We start from the raw sequence: 17,874 nt of genomic DNA, 5'->3' as shown, positions 1-17,874 counted from the left end.
ATGTGTGTCTGTACCTTGACTAACTGGTTATCCTTACATATCATGTATGTCTTTTCTCAATGTACTTTTTAAAAACAAGTTCTTCCTTGTTTCAAATATGACTGGGATTTTCTATTTATTTATTTATTTATTTATTTTGTCTTTTTGCTATTTATTGGGCCGCTCCCGCGGCATATGGAGGTTCCCAGGCTAGGGGTAGAATTGGAGCTGTAGCCACCGGCCTACGCCAGAGCCACAGCAACGCTGGATCCGAGCCGCGTCTGCGACCTACACCACAGCTCACGGCAACACCGGATCGTTAACCCACTGAGCAAGGGCAGGGACCGAACCCGCAACCTCATGGTTCCTAGTCGGATTCGTGAACCACTGCGCCACGATGGGAACTCCGACTGGGATTTTCTAAAGAGTGGAACTGTGAATAAGGCAGGGATATTTGGCCAAACCCCTCATCTGCTTTTCATTTATGCCTGAGACATAGACGGTTGAAGGCGTAGTAACTAAACTGCTTTCTGGGGTGACCGGTCCTAGCTACGATTTTTTTTTTTTTCATTTTGATGGCAAGCTCAACTTTTGGCTAAAGTCCTTGAAAATCATCTTTTAACAGAATGCAGAGTCTAGATGAGCCCTGGACTGAAGAGGAGGGCGATGGCTCAGACCACCCGTACTACAACAGCGTTCCAAGCAAGACACCTCCTCCAGGGGGATTTGTCGATGCTCGACTGAAAGCCAGATCCCATGGGCCTGACACAGCGCAGGTGAGTCTTACACTTTTTTCTCTGGGCGATGGCTAAGGAAAATAGCTCCCTTTGCTTTCTTCCCCTTTACTTTTAGGCTGGTGTTCTTTCCAAATAGAATGATTTACAGGATTTTTCTCCTTGAATTTCACAAAGCCGGCAAGTAGAAGAGGCTTGTGTTTGACCATCCCAAGCCTTAGTCAAATGCCTTGGAGCTTTATTGTGATTCCTGAGATACAAGCCTGGGAGTTCCCTCTTCATCCCAGGACCCATCCCATTATACTGTGAATGTAATGAGGAAAAAAGAGAATTCAAGACTTTTATTTAGTTTTTTTCCTTTAATGATTTTTATTAAAAAAAAATCTGTCCATTTTCTACTGTACAGCGTGGTGACCCAGTCACACATACATGTATACATTCTTTTTTGTCACATTATCCTGCTCCATCATAAGTGACTAGTCATAGTTCCCAGTGCTATACAGCAGGACCTCATTGCTTATCCATTCCAAAGGTAATAGTTTGCATCTATTAACCTTAAATTCTCAGTCCATCCCACTCTCTCCCCTTCCCCCTTGGCAACCACAAACTCAAGACTTTTAAAAGTCCTGAGGTGCTTTGGGTTCTCTGTGAAGAGAGTGGATGGAAGCCTTTAAGAGGAGGAAAAAAAAAAAACTTTTGAGTTTTTCGTGTTACTCATTTTCTTGGTTTTTCCCTCCAAATCAAAATTCTAGTAAGGTGCTAACGTTCAAGAGTTGTGCTACCTCTGTGGCCTCTCTTCGTTAGAGGGAATTTTGTGTGAATGACAGTAACACCTGTAAAAGTAGAAAAATAACATTGAAACCAAGTGTCAATAGCTCTAACTGAGAAGGAATCATGTACTTGCCTAGGCCTGAGTGGTTATTATAGGTGTATATCTGGTGGAAAGTATGTCCTCACACACGGAAAATCTCTAACTGAACTCTGTTTTAGGACATGTCGAGCAATGTGGCTGCTTGTGGAAAAGCTCAATTTATGGTTACCCTTAGGGAAGGGATGCGGAGGGTCGTGAAAACCGGGGGGGCATTTGTAGTTTTGATGAGATGCAGCCTCTTTCTCACACCCCGACAAACTTATTTCCCAGATATTAATGTCGGTCGTGAGGCTGGGAGGGGAAATTGTAATAGGGAGGCCATCCATTGGCCATTGAAGTCCTTTTATGCATTATGTATTATGGCTTTGAAAGGTGGAGAAATAAGAAGAGGATGATTTTTTTTTCTTTGTGTATTTACATATGCCTATAGTTTGCAGGAAAAGAGCAAACTTACTACCAGGGGAGACACTTGGGAGACCCGTTTGGCGAAGACTGGCAGCAGACACCTGTCAGGCAAGGCGAGAGGCAAGGTGAGATGGGTAAGAAATATAAAAAAATACTTTGCAAAGATGATGTGCTCCTTAGTGGGTATCTCCCTCCCTGTGGAGCGGCAGAGTGACCCACTGGAAATACCTGCTGGGGGTGGGGCTGCAGATTCTCGACCAGATCGTAGAAATAGAATAATGACTGTCGGGGCTGTCCGAGGGCACACACGAGGCATTGCTTCTCTGGCACCAGGGCCAGCTCACCGCCCCCCTGCCCGGAGCTTCCTCTTCTCCTGCACTGGGACTTTCCACCTAGGCCTTTCTCTGGCAGGAGGGCTTGCTCACCCCGGGGCAGAGGAATGCACCTCCCTAGGGGCACCCGCACCCATTTCAAATGGAACTGGGTTGGAAGCTGTCCCTCAGCTCCCCAGTGGGGCTGAACCTCAGTGGCTCCTAACAGTGCCCTGAAGCTTTCCCTTCTTTGCCTCACCCCCGCTTTACCTATCCAGGGTCAGCTTCAGGAAGAGTGGAGCAACAATGACCCTTCTTAGAGATGGCACTAGAGGGATACAAGTCCCTCACAGGGGCTGGGTCCTTTTAGAGGACAGTTCTACCTCTTGTCAAACTTATTAGCATGTGTACCTGCATCCCACATTCAAAAGAATTCAGATAAGACCAGTTAAGGACTGTTGAGTTTATTTATTTATTTATTTATTTTTATTTTTATTTTTTTATTTTTTTTTTGGTCTTTTTGCTATTTCTTGGGCCGCTCCTGCGGCATATGGAGGTTCCCAGGCTAGGGGTCGAATCGGAGCTGTAGCCACCAGCCTATGCCAGAGCCACAGCAACGCTGGATCCGAGCCGCGTCTGCAACCTACACCCCAGCTCACGGCAACGCCGGATCCTTAACCCACTGAGCAAGGGAAGGGACCGAACCCGCAACCTCATGGTTCCTCGTCGGATTCGTGAACCACTGCGCCACGACGGGAACTCCCAGGACTGTTGAGTTTAAACTTGAGTTCTAACATTAAGTCTCTATTCTCTAGACAGTTATTTCTATACATACATATATGTGTGTGTATGTGCCAAGACCAGTGCAGCAGGTGAGGGCTGAAGAACGGGTGCTGTGAAACTTAAGGAAGAAGTTAACATAAAACAAGACACAGAGACCTTTGTCTTAATTAAAGGTGGGAACCCGGGGACTCAAGGTCTCCGGGACCAAGAGCGCCGCCTCAAGAAACCACACTGCTTTTATTGTGCTCTTTGGGATGACGTCAAGTGAGGAGCCGGCTATAGGTGCAGAATATAGTTTTTTTTATTATTATTTTAAAAAAGTCACATAGCTGGTAGATGGTTAAGCTTTTACTCTGATCTTCAGGCATTTAACAATCATTAGCATTTGAGGAAGCTTGGTGTTAGCTATCTATGCACAGCATCTAGAGAATCCTCACTGTGCTTCCTGGTGTGCCTAGGTTTGCAACTTGGTTCTCTTTGCTAATGCATATTCTGCCAAAGACCCTTCATAAACCACTTGGGGCCATGAGGTTCCTCTTTCTCTTATTCTTAAGGGGACATACCATGCTGTGCAAACGGTGTGCCAATCTGTGCTGTGCATCTGAGTGCCTAGACCAACGCCTTATGCCCTCATTCAGCTGAACATATGAATAACTTATGCCTTCAGGTCTTTGTTCTTAAGCTTAAGTCATTTACCAGCTCTGTGACTTTTTCAAGCAGGAAGATGGGGTAAAGTAAAGCAGGACAAGATAGAGTTTTCAGCAAAGAGGCTAAGAAAATACTGTAGAAACATGTCTCGCGACATGTATGTATATACGTATTTTTTTAATTTTTAAATTTTAGTTGATTTACAATGTTCTGTCAATTTCTACTGTACAGCAAAGTGGCCCAGTCATACATATCTATACATTCTTCTTCTCATATTATCTTCCATCATGTTCTATTACAAGTGGTTAGATATAGTTCCCTGCGCTATACAGCAGGACCCCATTTCTTATCCATTCTATTTTTAAATTAGAAAAAAATTTTTTAAAATCTTTTTATTTTTTTTAGGGCCACACCCAAGGCGTATGGAGGTTCCTAGGCTAGGGGCTGAATAGGAGCTGTAGCTGCTGGCCTGCACCACAGCCAGAGCACCGCCAGATCCGAGCCACGTCTGCGATCTACACCACAGCTCACAGCAATGCCGGTTCCTTAACCTACTGAGTGGGGCCAGGGATTGAACCTGCATCCTCATGGATGCTAGTCAGATTCGTTTCCACTGAGCCATGACGGGAACTCCTGCTTATCCATTCTAAATATAAGGGTTTGCATCTACTAGTTCCAAAATCCCAGTCTATCCCACTCTCTTCCCTTCCCCTTTGACTATATATATATATATATATATATATATATATATGTATATATATGTATGTATATATGTATTTTAAAGGTTTCTTTTAAACCTTTAAAACTTTTTCCTGCCTCAAACATTTCCCTAACTTTCAGTACCTCTGGGGTCCTGGCTACTAACCTTATGAGGCCTGAAGGAGACGGAGTGACAAATGAATTAAGATCCACTTTACGCTTCTAGGTATATAAGTTTAACCATTTATTGGTTTAATATGAAGGCTCTTCCTTTCATTATTGCCATTGGTGTGGGTGAGTGAATGACAATATATTTACAAAATCCTCCCCCTCGTGAGACAATTTTATGTCTCGCCTGTCCTAGCTGAAAGCTGGCCCGTACACGCTGGCTCAGTCAGTAAACCATAAGGCCCAGTTAATACACCATGTCTCTACTTCAGACTAGAATGGAAATAGCAAATTAAAGTTATAACTTTGCCAGAGGGACTTTTTTACAGTTTTCATCTTTGCTTTATATACATTTAAAAAATATTATACAATTGTGTACATATATAATAATTGATAAGGGCTAAAGGAGACACATTACTGCTGTGTTTACTCTGTTGAAAAATTCATCAGGTTTATTTGAAAATGAGGTCTTTTTTTTTTTGTCTTTTTGCCTTTTCTAGGGCCCCTCCTGCAGCATATGGAGGTTCCCAGGCAAGGGGTCGAATTGGAGCTGTAGCCACTGGCCTACGCCAGAGCCACAGCAATGCCAGATCCAAGCCATGTCTGCCACCTGCACCACAGCTCACGGCAACGCCAGATCCTTAACCCACCGAGCAAGGGCAGGGATTGAACGCGCAACCTCATGGTTCCTAGTTGGATTCGTTAACCACTGCACTAGAATGGGAACTCCTGGTATCTTTTTAAAATACAAGTTATTTAGGCCAGATCAAAAACAATGTAAGAAATTCACTAGGGCATAAAAGAACCTTAAGCAAGTTCTTGGCCTGGAACTCAAGATTCATAACTCTCAATAACCTCAATTTCTTATTTGAAAGCAGTAAATATCTCTCCCAGAGAACAACTAAGAATGTCCCTTATCAAATTCTTAGCAGCTGTTGCCACTAAATGAAACTGAACTCTGGGTAGCACCATGGTGTGTGTCTCCTTGCCCTGAACCTAGCACCCTCCATCATCCGAAGTGGGAAAGGGCCTTAGCCAGCCAGCAATTTATTCATTGGGCTTTTGATCTTCTTCTTCTTCCTTTTTTTTTTTTTTTTTGGCTTGCCCACAGTATGTAGAAATTCCTGGGCCAGGGATCAATGCCACAGCAGTGACAACACCAGATCCTTAACCTGCTGAACCACCAGGGAACTCTTTGATCTTCTCCTTTTATTTTATTTTATTTATTTATTTTTGTCTTTTAGCCATTTCTTGGGCTGCTCCCGCGGCATATGGAGGTTCCCAGGCTAGGGGTCTAATTCGGAGCTGTAGCTGCCAGCCTACGCCAGAGCCACAGCAACGCAGGATCCGAGCCGCGTCTGCAACCTACACCACAGCTCACGGCAACGCCGGGTCCTTAACCCACTGAGCAAGGCCAGGGATTGAACCTGCAACCTCATGGTTCCTAGTCGGATTCGTTAACCACTGAGCCATGGCTGGAACTCCTACATTGCATTTCTAATGGAGTTAATTTACCAAGCATTCACCTACACTTAAAAAACAAAGAAAGAAATTGAGAGAAATAAAGAAATTGAAATTGACTTGTTCTTCCCAGTTGTTTTGATCTCAGGCCTTTTGTGAAGGGGTTGGGAGGAGGAAGCAGCTTCTGCGGTAGGCCTGGCCCCCTCTGCTCCCCCTACAAGCCCCACCTCTTTCCGCCATGGGCTGGCAGAGAGCATCCTAGCCGGAGCACAACAGGGTATGAAAGGGTCAGAGATGAAGTGGATGGGCTTTTACAAGGATTTTTTATCCATGGGCTAAAGGAACTTCTCTGTGAAATATTGAGTAGCTTCACACATGAATAATACTACCTTTAGGGAGTTCCTGTGGTGGCTCAGTGGTTAGAGAATCCAACTAGGAACCATGAGGTTGCAGGTTCGATCCCTGACCTTGCTCAGTGGGTTAAGGATCTGGCGTTGCCATGAGCTGTGGTGTAGGTTGCAGACGCGGCTCGGATCCCACATTGCTGTGGCTCTGGTGTAGGCTGGTGGCTACAGCTCTGATTCGACCCCTAGCCTGGGAACGCGGGAAGCTGCCCTAGAAAAAGCAAAAAGACAAAAAAATAAAAAAAACAATATTACCTTTAGAAGAGAAAAGAGGACTTTTATTGTTGTTGTTGCAGGGTCCTTGGATGTCTATAGCGTGCCCGAAGGGAAATCGCATGTGACCCCAATAGGAGAAGCCCCCACCTATGTCAACACCCAGCGCATCCCGCTGCAGCCCGGGCCGGCTGCAGGCAGCAGTGCAGAGAGCAGCCCAAGGAAAGACCTCTTTGACATGAGTGCGTTTCCATTTGCCACTGTTTTTATTTTTCTCCTCTCTCTTTTGAGTTTTTGTTTGTTTGTTTTGTTCGTTTACTGTCTTTTGTTTGAAATCTTGCAGTGCAATTACTGAATTTTCTGCTAGTGCGGTTTGGATTAATGTTGCTGATTAGCTGTACCTTCCTGGATTACAAGGGGGCTTTTCAAGGCTTTGAACTTGGCCAACCTCTGCTTGGGGATTACAGCCTTTGCTGCAGTCCAGAGGCAAAGTGACATCCCCCTGCCTTTTGGTAATTGACTTTGCTCCTGAAGATCTGCACATGTATTGAGACAACTGGTATACATAAATAAATACATCCATTTATTTATTCACTTCGATATTAACTGGATGCTGTGTGGCGAATACTGTATCAGTTACTAAGGATGCCAAGATGACGTGGCATGGCATCTGTCTTCGCAACTTTTAGTCTGTTGAGCCAGGCTAACATATAAGGAGGCAATTGTAATATATAATTTTGTTTGTCTCTCACTTTTCTCTCTCTTTCTCTCGTCCCCTCCCTCTCCATTGAACACCTACCACGTGTTAAATGCTATTCTACTCCCTGGGGATATACAGGAACACAAAACACAGGAAAACAAAAGAGACAAAGTCCCTACTCTCATGAGTTTAAATAACCACCATGTATTACAAGAGCTCTGATGAAAAAGAAAATGAGATAAGAAGAATGACCCCAAACTGCTAGAGTGCCATGTGTACCATGGGTTTCTGTCATATGGATTGGGACAAATAAATCATCTGTGAACTGATTAATGCAAGTGTAAATTGCTAAGGGATTTCAAAAGAGCTTCCCAAGCTCACAAACAGCTTTATGTCCCCACTTTCGTTTTCAAATTCCTTGAGAGTTTTACAGGCTGAAGAGGGAGGGGGAGGAGACTAGTATCTAATGAGGGTCCACTATGTGTCTAGGTGCTTATGATTTTACTGAACTTTTGCAGTGGTCCTACAAGTAGGGAGTGTTATCGTTATTACTATTTTACAGAGGAGAATCTTAGAAAGTCAGGAACTTTACCACAGGGTCCACATTTGGTATTGGATGCGGTTGAGGACAGGCTTGAGTGCTTTCATGAGGAGGCTGTACCATGACAACACAAGTCTGTTTCTCCTCAGCCACTTTGATTTCCAGAGGCCAGACTCCCATTCTGACTCACTGAAATCACACAGCCGGAAGAACTGTAGAATCATCTAATCCAATCTCTTCATTTAAAAAAAAAATGAGGAAATATCCCAAGAGTTATGAAGCGACTTCCCAAGATGCAAAGCCTGTGCTCCAGCTATAATGATATCTCCCGACCTTAGTTTCATAGTTGTATTTATGGCCAGACAAGTTTCACTGTTTAATTTAGTCAATTTACCAGTGACCCTGGGTTCCAGAGCCTGAGGAGAGTTGGATTAGGCTGGGATCTGAGATGGCAAAAGTGAAAGCCAGAACTAGCCTTTTCTCATCCATCCATTTCTACTCCTACTCCCAAAACTAGACATGGGGAGACAGAAGGTAGAAAGAGCCCTGGAGAGACGAGTATCTATTGAAAAGTATGGAAAAACAAACTTGCCACTTCGTATTCATCTTGAACCACCGTAGCAAAATGATGATAGCGGTAGCGGCGCTGAAAGTGATGGTGGTGGTACTGATGGCAGTGGGGATGATGATGTTGGTAATGGCAGGAAGGAAGGTGATGATGATGATGAGATGCTGCTAGTGATGTTGGTGATGATGCTGATGCTGATGCTGATGGTGATGCTGCTGGTGATGCTGATGGTGATGCTGCTGGTGATGCTGCTGGTGATGCTGCTGCTGATGCTGCTGGTGATGCTGCTGGTGATGCTGATGGTGATGCTGCTGGTGATGCTGATGGTGATGCTGATGGTGATGCTGCTGGTGATGCTGATGGTGATGCTGATGGTGATGCTGATGCTGATGCTGCTGGTGATGCTGCTGCTGATGCTGCTGGTGATGCTGCTGGTGATGCTGATGGTGAAGCTGCTGGTGATGCTGCTGGTGATGCTGCTGGTGATGCTGCTGGTGATGATGATGCTGCTGGTGGAGCCGAGGTGATGATGATTGTGGTGATGGCGGTGATGGCGGTGATGACGAGGGTAGTGGCAGGAAGGAAGGCGACGACAACGATGAACTGCTGTCAGTGGTGTTGGTGATGCTCGAGACGACGACGATGATGGTGTTGATAGCGGTGTGGTAACGGTGATGCTGGTGGTGGGCCTGAGGGGCTAGTGACTCTGATGGCAGTGATGGTGCTGGTGGTGGTACAGAAACAGAGTACAAATTTCCCACGACTGCCGGGAATCAAGGAAAATGTTTGAGAAGAGGAGAAAATCCACAAACATAATGCTAGCCAGTAGTTTTCACCTCTTTTTCTCCCCAAATCTGTAAATGATTAAACAGGTGTCAAAATAATTTTGGTTTCATTTTATTCCCCTCACTTCTGCACAGTCTCTTCTGACATTAAACAAACTGGTCTGATTTTATAGCACTCACTGAATAGTTCAGGTACAAACTATATCTCAGGAACAATGTTGGGCTCTGAAGACAAAGTTGTGCCCAGGAGAAACCCATTCCTGTTGTTGTGATACTTGTAGTGTACTGGGTCGGCAGTGTGGTCCTAAAGAATCATCATAACGCCTAACACTTGCGTAATGCAGTGCATTTCTCAGAGTGCTGTTGTACAGAGAGATTTCATTAGATGTGCCTGGCGGCTTCTCTTGCCTTTTTTTTTTGTCTTTTTTTGCCATTTCTTGGGCCGCTCCCGGGGCATATGGAGGTTCCCAGGCTAGGGGTCTAATTGGAGCTGTAGCTGCCAGCCCACGCCACAGCCACAGCAACATGGGATCCAAGCCACATCTGCGACCTACACCACAGCTCACGGCAACGCCGGATCGTTAACCCACGGAGCAAGGCCAGGGATGGAACCCGCAACCTCATGGTTCCTAGTCGGATTCGTTAACCACTGCGCCACGATGGGAACTCCCTTCTCTTGCTGTTGATATTCATTGCCGTTAGAGCAGCAGTCTCAGCATTCACCGATGCCCTGCACAGAGAAGTGCGTTCTGAAGGGCAGGAAGCTAAGTTCAATCTCAGACACTTACACAAGAGCCTTGTTCCACAGGGAAACAAGTGAAGGTCCAGGGGATGCAGAGCTGCTAGCCTGGGGCAAGTTGCCCAAAAGGCACCCACGATTGTGCCAGTTTTCTTCTCTTTTAAAAATTCACTTAATACAAAGATTTTGAAAGAAACTTTTGTTGGGTTGGGTTTAGGTTCTGCATGATATCAAAAAACTTGCAGCTTGTCTTTTCCTTTGCGTGTTTTCTTCAGTGTTGGCAGGTTTTTTTTTTTGTTCAGAAGAGTGCACGTTTGTTGAAGAGGCCAGCCAATGTTTGGGAGAAAGTGGGTGGTATGTAAGATACATGGCCTCTGGCAGAGTGCAAAAATGAAGTCATTCTAACTAGTTGGAAAAGGTGTGCACTTGAATCTTTGTTATGTGACACAATACCTAGCTGTCTGGGGAAAGCAGACTCATCAGAAAGAGTCATTCCAAGATTTGGGCTGTGCTTTCAAAGGCTCGTTATGATGACTTTCGTTATATTTCCAGCCAGTCCTTTTCTCTACTTCTTTGTTTTCTGGTAGAAGTTGCCTTTGCATTTCCAGCCTTCACAAAGTACTGTTTATCATTTGCCTTCCTTGGGATTGACGTGTTGCTGGGGAATGTTGTTGGCAGAACCTTTCGAAGATGCTCTCAAGAACCAGTCTTTGGGGCCTGTGTTGAGCAAGGCGGCCTCTGTGGAGTGCATCAGCCCCGTCTCCCCCAGAGCCCCCGACGCAAAGATGCTGGAAGAGCTAAAAGCGGAGCCTTGGTACCAAGGGGAGATGAGCAGGAAGGAGGCGGAGGGGCTGCTGAAGAGAGATGGAGATTTCCTGGTCAGGAAGAGCACCACCAACCCGGGCTCCTTCGTCCTCACCGGCATGCACAACGGCCAGGCCAAGCATCTGCTGCTCGTGGACCCAGAAGGCACGGTGAGCACAGGGCGGGCTACAACAACCAGCCTCCCTCCCACAGTCTGCCCTGGTTCATTGCACTGGGGGACCGCTTTCCCTCTTCTTCTCACACATGCCCACTGAGTCCCACCAATCACTCCTCTAGGACCCTCCAGACCAGGCTCAGAGGACGTAAGCTTTCAGGTCAGAGCCAGGCCGCAGGAGGCCGTGATCAGGCCCCGTGCAAGTTAGAAAGCTTGGAACACCACCAGAGCCCAGGTTGAAAGCCTTAATTCTCATGCTTATGAAAATAAATGCAAAACCCGAGAAAGTTTTTCTTCCAAGTGTATTCACAGTGGACAAAGAAGTGGAAGGCTCCTGGGCTTTTAATATTGACCTCAAGTATCTCCAAAAGTTGAATCACAGGTGTTCACTTGCAGGTTGTGGAATGTGGTGAGGCCATAAGTAAACCCCCTATTAATAGAGCTCTTGCTTTCCCACCCAGAGAAGTAATGCTGCCTGACAGTCAGTTTGGTTCTTCCTGGTAATACCATTGTGTCTAAATAATTCTGCCTCTTTGACTGAATAGGCCATCTTCCAGTCAATAAACAAATCTGACCTCACCCTGACACAGTCCAAGCCTGACTACGTTTAACAAAGGAATTAGGGAGCGCCCGTCGTGTGGCACAGCGGAAATGAATCCAACTAGGAACCGTGACCTTTCGGGTTCCATCCCTGGCCTCACTCAGTGGGTTAAGGATCCGGTGTTGCTGTGAGCTGTGGTGTAGGTCAAAGATGCAGCTTGGATCTGGTGTTGCCGTGGCTGTGGCGTAGACCAGCAGCTGTAGCTCTGATGAGACATCTAGCCTGGGAACCTCTATATGCTGAAGGAGCAGCCCTTAAAAAAAAAAAAAATAGTAATTACATTAACCTAACCACTGAGTAAATTCGAAGATTTTTGTTCAAAAGCTTTTATCCAGTGAAAACAAAGCAGCAGGTAGAGTGATCAAAACAGTGGTTTAAAGACTTTGTATCTTTTTGATTGACAGGTAGGGACATAGACTTGTTTTTCAAGTGGACTTGAACACTCCTGCACTGTGTGAGGGGGGAAGGAGGTGGTCTTACCTGAGAAAATTTGTTGCCTCCAGTGTCCAGACTGAGTTGTCTGCACACCTCATCTCCCTGGACGTCTGTCTCAGCGCCTTCTCCCCTCCCCACCCCCGACCCTTCCCAGGAACATAGCGTTTATCTTCCAATCCACCTTCTTTCTTTTTTTTTCTTTTCTTTCCATTCCTTTTTTATTTTTTTAAGGCCATACCTGTGGCATATGGAAGTTCCCAGGCTAGGGGTCTAATTGGAGCTGCAGCTGCCAGCCTACGCCACAGCCACAGCCACAGCCACAGCAATGCCAGAACCAAGCAGCATTTGACCTATACTGCAGCTCATGGCAATGCCAGATCCTTAACCCACTGAGAAAGACTAGCAATCGAACCTGCATCCTCATAGATACTAGGTCGGGTTCTTAACCTGCTGAGCCATGGTGGGAACTCCCCCATCTACCTTCTTTAGTTGTGTGGACTTTTTTTTTTACATACACGCATGCCAGGGAACATACATATTTTGTCTTTGTGTGTTTTAGAAATTTGCAAATGTGATATTGTTCCACAAATCATTTCTTTCTTTTTCTCTTTGGGACCCATGTTTGAGATCTGTCCGTGGTACCTTCTGTGTACTGATTTGTTACTTAGGTAGTCTGCCTGGGGTTCCCTGGATATAGGATCTGCATGTCAATTCTCAAGCTTTCTCATGAAGACTGAAAAACTGCAGGCACTGCAAACCTTGTGCCTGTTTCCCCTGAACCCGGGGTGGTCTCGCTGGGGCACATACATCACAGGAATAGAGTTTTTGGTCCCAGGATATAATCCCAGGCATTTAACGCCACAGGGGGTTGCATCTGCTTCCAGAATAGCTGGGCTACCAACAGGCACAGCAGCAGAGCCTAGGGTCCCACATCGGCCTCTTCTCTAGTCTTGCTAATTTGGTGGGGGTGGGGAGTGATGTCTCAGTGTTTGCTGTGCAATTCTTCAAGTGTACTTTATCAGGTTTCTCTCTACATTTTATGTTCCTATCTTTTCACCATGTTTCTCTTTTAATCTTACTGGGTTTTCCCGAACTTTTCCCAGCCTACTCTCCCGCTTCTTCACCATCAAATAATTTTGTCTGTGATGTTTTTCATCAACAAAGTCTTTTTTTTCTGGAATGTAGCTGAACCCATAAGTTTTCCCCTTTATGGTTTTCAGGTTTGACCTTGAAGAGATTTCTCACCTACAAATCAGATATATGGTATCCTTCTATGGTTTCTCTTATTGGCTTTGTAGTTTCCTCTTTCAAATTTACCTTCCAATTCCAACTGAAGCTACTTTTGAAGATGATATAAGGTAGTTGATTAACATTTTAAGAAAAAGTCCCTGGGAGTTCCCGTTGTGGCTCCGCAATAATGAACCTGACTAGTATCCAGGAGGATGTGGGTTCAATCCCTGGCCTCGCTCAGTGGGTTAAGGATCTGGCGTTCCCATGAGCTGTGGTGTGGGTCATAGATGCAGCTTGGATCCAGCATTGCTGTGGCTGTGGTGTAGGCTGGTGGCTACAGCTCTGATTCAACCCCTAGCCTAGGAACTTCCATATGTCGTGGGTGCGGCTTAAAAAGACCAAAAAAAAAAAACAAAAACCCACAATAAAACAAAACAAAACTCCCTGTAGTGAACCATTTTCCCAGGCACTGTTTCTACATAATTCATCTTTCGTCTTTGGTAGTAATGTCCTTCTATCACACGCTCAGGTCTCTGAGTCATGATTCTGTCTCTGAATCTGTTCTGTGCTATTGATTCGACTGTTCCTTGTATAAATTCCATCCTGCATCAGTCACTGTGGCTTTAAATTGACTTAACATAACACCTGGGAGTACGAGCCCTTCCTCTTGAGTCTCCTTTTTAATAAGTTGTTTTGGCCATTCGCAGACCTTTATTCTTTGTTCTGATTTTAGATTCAATTTATCAAGTCACCAAAAAATACATGCTGGGGTTTTGGTAGAACCTGCACTGAGTTTATAGATTAATTTAGGGAGAGCTGACTTTTTGCAATATTAAATCATCATATACGTGAACATTGCCTAAGTCTCCACTTATTTAGTTTTAGGATGTCTTTTGTGAGAATTTTAAAATGCTCTCCAGAAAGTTCTTCTGTTTCCTTTCTTTGTTAGGTTACTTCCTAGAATGTCTAGTTTGAGTTACTATTGTAAGTGGTATGTTATTTTTGATTACTTTTTCTCAATAGTTACTGCTGCAGGGAGAGGAATATCGTGTGACCCTGGGCCGGGAACTGTTGCCACTGTGGTAGTTTTACTGGACCGGCAGTCATGCCATTGCAAACACTGACAGTTTTTTCTTCTACCTTCCAATCCCAAACCTTGCAGGGAGCCGCTGAGCTGACCAGGGCACCGTTGAGCATTGACCAGGAGAGGGCGCCCTTGTCCAGTTTCCAACATGAAAGGAACTGTTTGAGGTTTTGTCTCCTTAAGGATGATTTAAGCTTTTGGTAGATGTCTTTACCCGCCTAGAGAATTTCATTCATTCATTCACTCACTCAATAAATGTGTGCCGAATGACAACTAATCCAGGCATTGTTTTTGGCACCTGGGATATGTCTATAAACCCATTACAAGGACATTTTCTGCTCTCGCTAGCATATATGTTAATTACATAACTACTTTTATCCTATGTGGGTACCAAACATTATCAAATGTCTTTTCAGCAGTTTTTGAGATAATACTGCCTTTTTCTCCCCCTTCAGTCCATTTATGGGGGGAAATCAGGCTGGCAGATTTTTCTGATGTTGCATCATGGTATAAACCCTGCTTGGTCTTGACATAGTAATCGTGGATTTCAGGTTCTCCTAGTCCACTCAGGGTTTTTTTTTGGATGCTGTTCATAAGAGAAATCTGTCTCTATTGTCTTCACTTCCTTTGTTTCCTTGGCCTGCATGTGTTCATCTGGTTTGGGTGTCACACTCACCTCTCATAATTATTATTCGAGTCCGGGTTCTTGTTCACGGAGCCGAAGAATGAACTTCGAGAACACACACAGGCAGCAGGTAAGCCGAAAGTCTTCATTACAGGAAAGCAAATAGCTCACAGCACAGACACTGGAAGGCGCAGGAAGGGTCCTCCTTTGTATTGTTCTATGGAGGTTTTTTAATTTCTCAAAGACAGGAGTACCAACGTGGGGTGGGGTTTAGCTATAAGCTCTTTTTCTCATTGGTCTTGCCCAGTTTACCTATATCAGTCCTTGTCCAATAGGGGGTCTTAGAGGTGGATACATCCCGTAAGTCTTATGGTCCCTTTGTTCTTCTCTTTCCTAGACGGGGAAATGCCTCTCATTTCTTCTCTTTCAGTTGAGGAGTGGGCTAGAGATTAAGGTCCACCTGGGCATAAAACAGATATACTTCCAGTAACAAACAAGGCCTGTGGGGATGTTAGTCCTTGGAACCCTCAAGGCACGGATGTTAATCAATAACCGTATCAAAGCCCATGTTCCTTTGGGTTTTTTTTACCCTTAAGCACTTGTCACAAATAAGCACTCTTTTATTTGCAGAGCCCACAGACTCTCCCCCTTAGACTGCAGTACTTGCCACCATCTGGAATAGTGCCTGGCACATAGTTGATGTTCATTAAGCGTTAGACAATTGAATACATCAATCAACTTCAGGCTTTTCCAGAGTTCTTTCCGTCTTCGCTGGCTGCCTAGGAAATCAGTTGTTATCTGAAAGAAAATAGGAGAGAAAATTTCTAAGCAATGCTATGGGAATATCAATATTTCAATGGAAAATTTTGAGTATTTTTAAAAAACAAAAAGTTGAAGTTTAGCTAAATTATACCCTCTTATAGACCAAAGATGATTTATTTTTTTGTTTACTCAGTCATAATAACAAAAGGATGACCTACGCAAAAGTTATGTCCTACTCCAAATGTGTTACACATTCACAAACCAGTGTCAAGATAAGTGGAAGAAAATGAACGTAGACCAGATGTCTGAGCCCCAAACACCCCATGCTATGCTGGCTATACAACTTAAATTTTGGAGGAGAACTTTTCAGTGTGTTTAGGAAAATGTGTAAATCACCCCGACTAATAACTGGTCTTTTGGGGGGCCTTTTCCTGGATCTGATGATCTAGCTTAGTGGATCCCACAGACAGCGGCTTTAGTCTAAAAAGAACATGGAAATGGAAGACTTAATTAAAAATGCAATGCCGCTTCCTTGCTGTGAGGACACCGAAATAGACGATGAACACATTCTCTTCAATATTTATTCATCTGATTTTCATGGTAATTGGTTGGTCCCTGACTATAAAGGGGGAAACTTGGCAGAACAGATTACTCAGAGAGACGAGGATGCAAAGCAGTTCTGCGTCTAAATTTACCCCAGAGGACACCAACCTGAGTGCCATCCTGCTGTGCACTGACTGTTCAAGACGAGGGCGCCTGAGAGTGCTGGAAACGTGGGTGACAAGCACGCTCGTGGCAGGGCTTCTGAGCTCCTGGGGAGGGGCTGAGGCTACCGACCCTAGATAAGAGCAGCTGGAAAGAGGCCGGTGAGTGGGTCTCTATGAACACAGCCTCAGAGATGGAGTCTGGTGCCCCCCTTTTTTTTTTTTTCTTTTGAACATCTTTCAGAATCATTTAGTCAGCCCTCTGTGTCTAAAATTATTCCCTGAGTCATTTCTCCTTGATTCATCACTTTGGCCAGCAAAGTGAGATGGGCTCCGGGCTTGCATTTAAATAAGCTGCCGCCACGTGTGGCCGGGTGTTCCGTGGGCTTCATTCACATGGTCTCAGGTTTTGGCATGGTTCAGAGCCCACGCAGAGGCTTCTGCTTTCAAAAACATCACCAAACCATGACCACCATCCATCATCCACATTTATTTGGTTTTAATTTTCTTCCCAGAATAATTAAGAAGACAAAAAAGTCCCCCGATCCTTCCACTTAATAAGCCCTGTTGTTATTTTAGAATTCCCATTGTACAGTCTGGGCTGTGCTGCTGTAACAAATACAAGGTGGATTCTGGTTAAATGCGGTTGAACCCAGCAGAGCTTCAACCAAGCCTGTGTGTGTTGGGCGGCTCCCTGGTCCTTGCTTGGGTGGCTCAAGGATGCAAGCGCGTTACTGGGCTGCCTTGTTGCCATGGAGATGAGAGGGCTGGAGGAAGCACATTGGCTCTCAGTGGCTTCCCTGAGGAAGGGACACATGTCACTCACCTCATGGTCCATTAGTCCTGCCCTGACCCCAAGAGAGGTGGAAAAATGTAAGGAAGTGCGAAGAGTGCTTGACTGATAAGCCACCTCAGTGGCAGGTCTTTAAACTTTCTGTCAATGTGACATCCCCAAAATAGAAAACACATAAGATACTACAGGAAGACTTTAGTGAAGAATAATAGCTCCCTGCCCCTCCTCAGCCCACTCTCAATTCTGAGAGACAAGCCCAGCCAACAGTTTCTCTTCAAAATTCTCTCGAAACTGCTGGGATGGCTATTCATTGATTCAGTATTTCAGGACATCATGTTGTAATGTTCTTTGTGAAAACTCTTTAGTAGTTTGCCTCATTTTTTTGGTGGTTGTTTTTTGTTTTTGTCTTTTTAGGGCCGTACCCTCGGCGTATGGAAGTTCCCAGGCTAGGGGTCGAATCAGATCTGTAGCCACCGGCCTACACCACAGCAACACAATCCAAGCTGCATCTCTGACCTATACCAACAGCTCACGGCAACACCGGGTCCCTGACCCACTGATCAAGGCCAGGGACGGAACCCGCATCTTCATGGATACCAGTCAGGTTCGTTGCCACTGAGCCATGAGGGGAACTCCAGTTTGCCTCCTTTTT

General features: G+C 45.0%; 1 protein-coding gene across 1 annotated transcript in view; it reads left to right on the top strand.

The window, feature by feature from the left end:
- LOC125116209 (SHC-transforming protein 3-like) overlaps nt 1-11,599 on the top strand; it is a 53,265-nt gene extending 41,666 nt beyond the window's left edge. Inside the window, exons 7-11 of the mRNA XM_047761225.1 lie at nt 605-755; nt 2,015-2,114; nt 6,760-6,918; nt 10,688-10,983; nt 11,534-11,599. Coding sequence (XP_047617181.1) covers nt 605-755; nt 2,015-2,114; nt 6,760-6,918; nt 10,688-10,983; nt 11,534-11,599 — 772 coding nt within the window. The remainder of the gene's footprint in view (nt 1-604; nt 756-2,014; nt 2,115-6,759; nt 6,919-10,687; nt 10,984-11,533) is intronic.
- The last annotated feature ends 6,275 nt before the right edge of the window (nt 11,600-17,874 follow it).

Source organism: Phacochoerus africanus, chromosome 15 (genome assembly GCF_016906955.1).
Source record: "Phacochoerus africanus isolate WHEZ1 chromosome 15, ROS_Pafr_v1, whole genome shotgun sequence".
NCBI lineage: Eukaryota > Metazoa > Chordata > Mammalia > Artiodactyla > Suidae > Phacochoerus > Phacochoerus africanus.
Note: the sequence above shows the minus strand (reverse complement) of the source record. Positions and strands in the feature narration are given on the sequence as shown.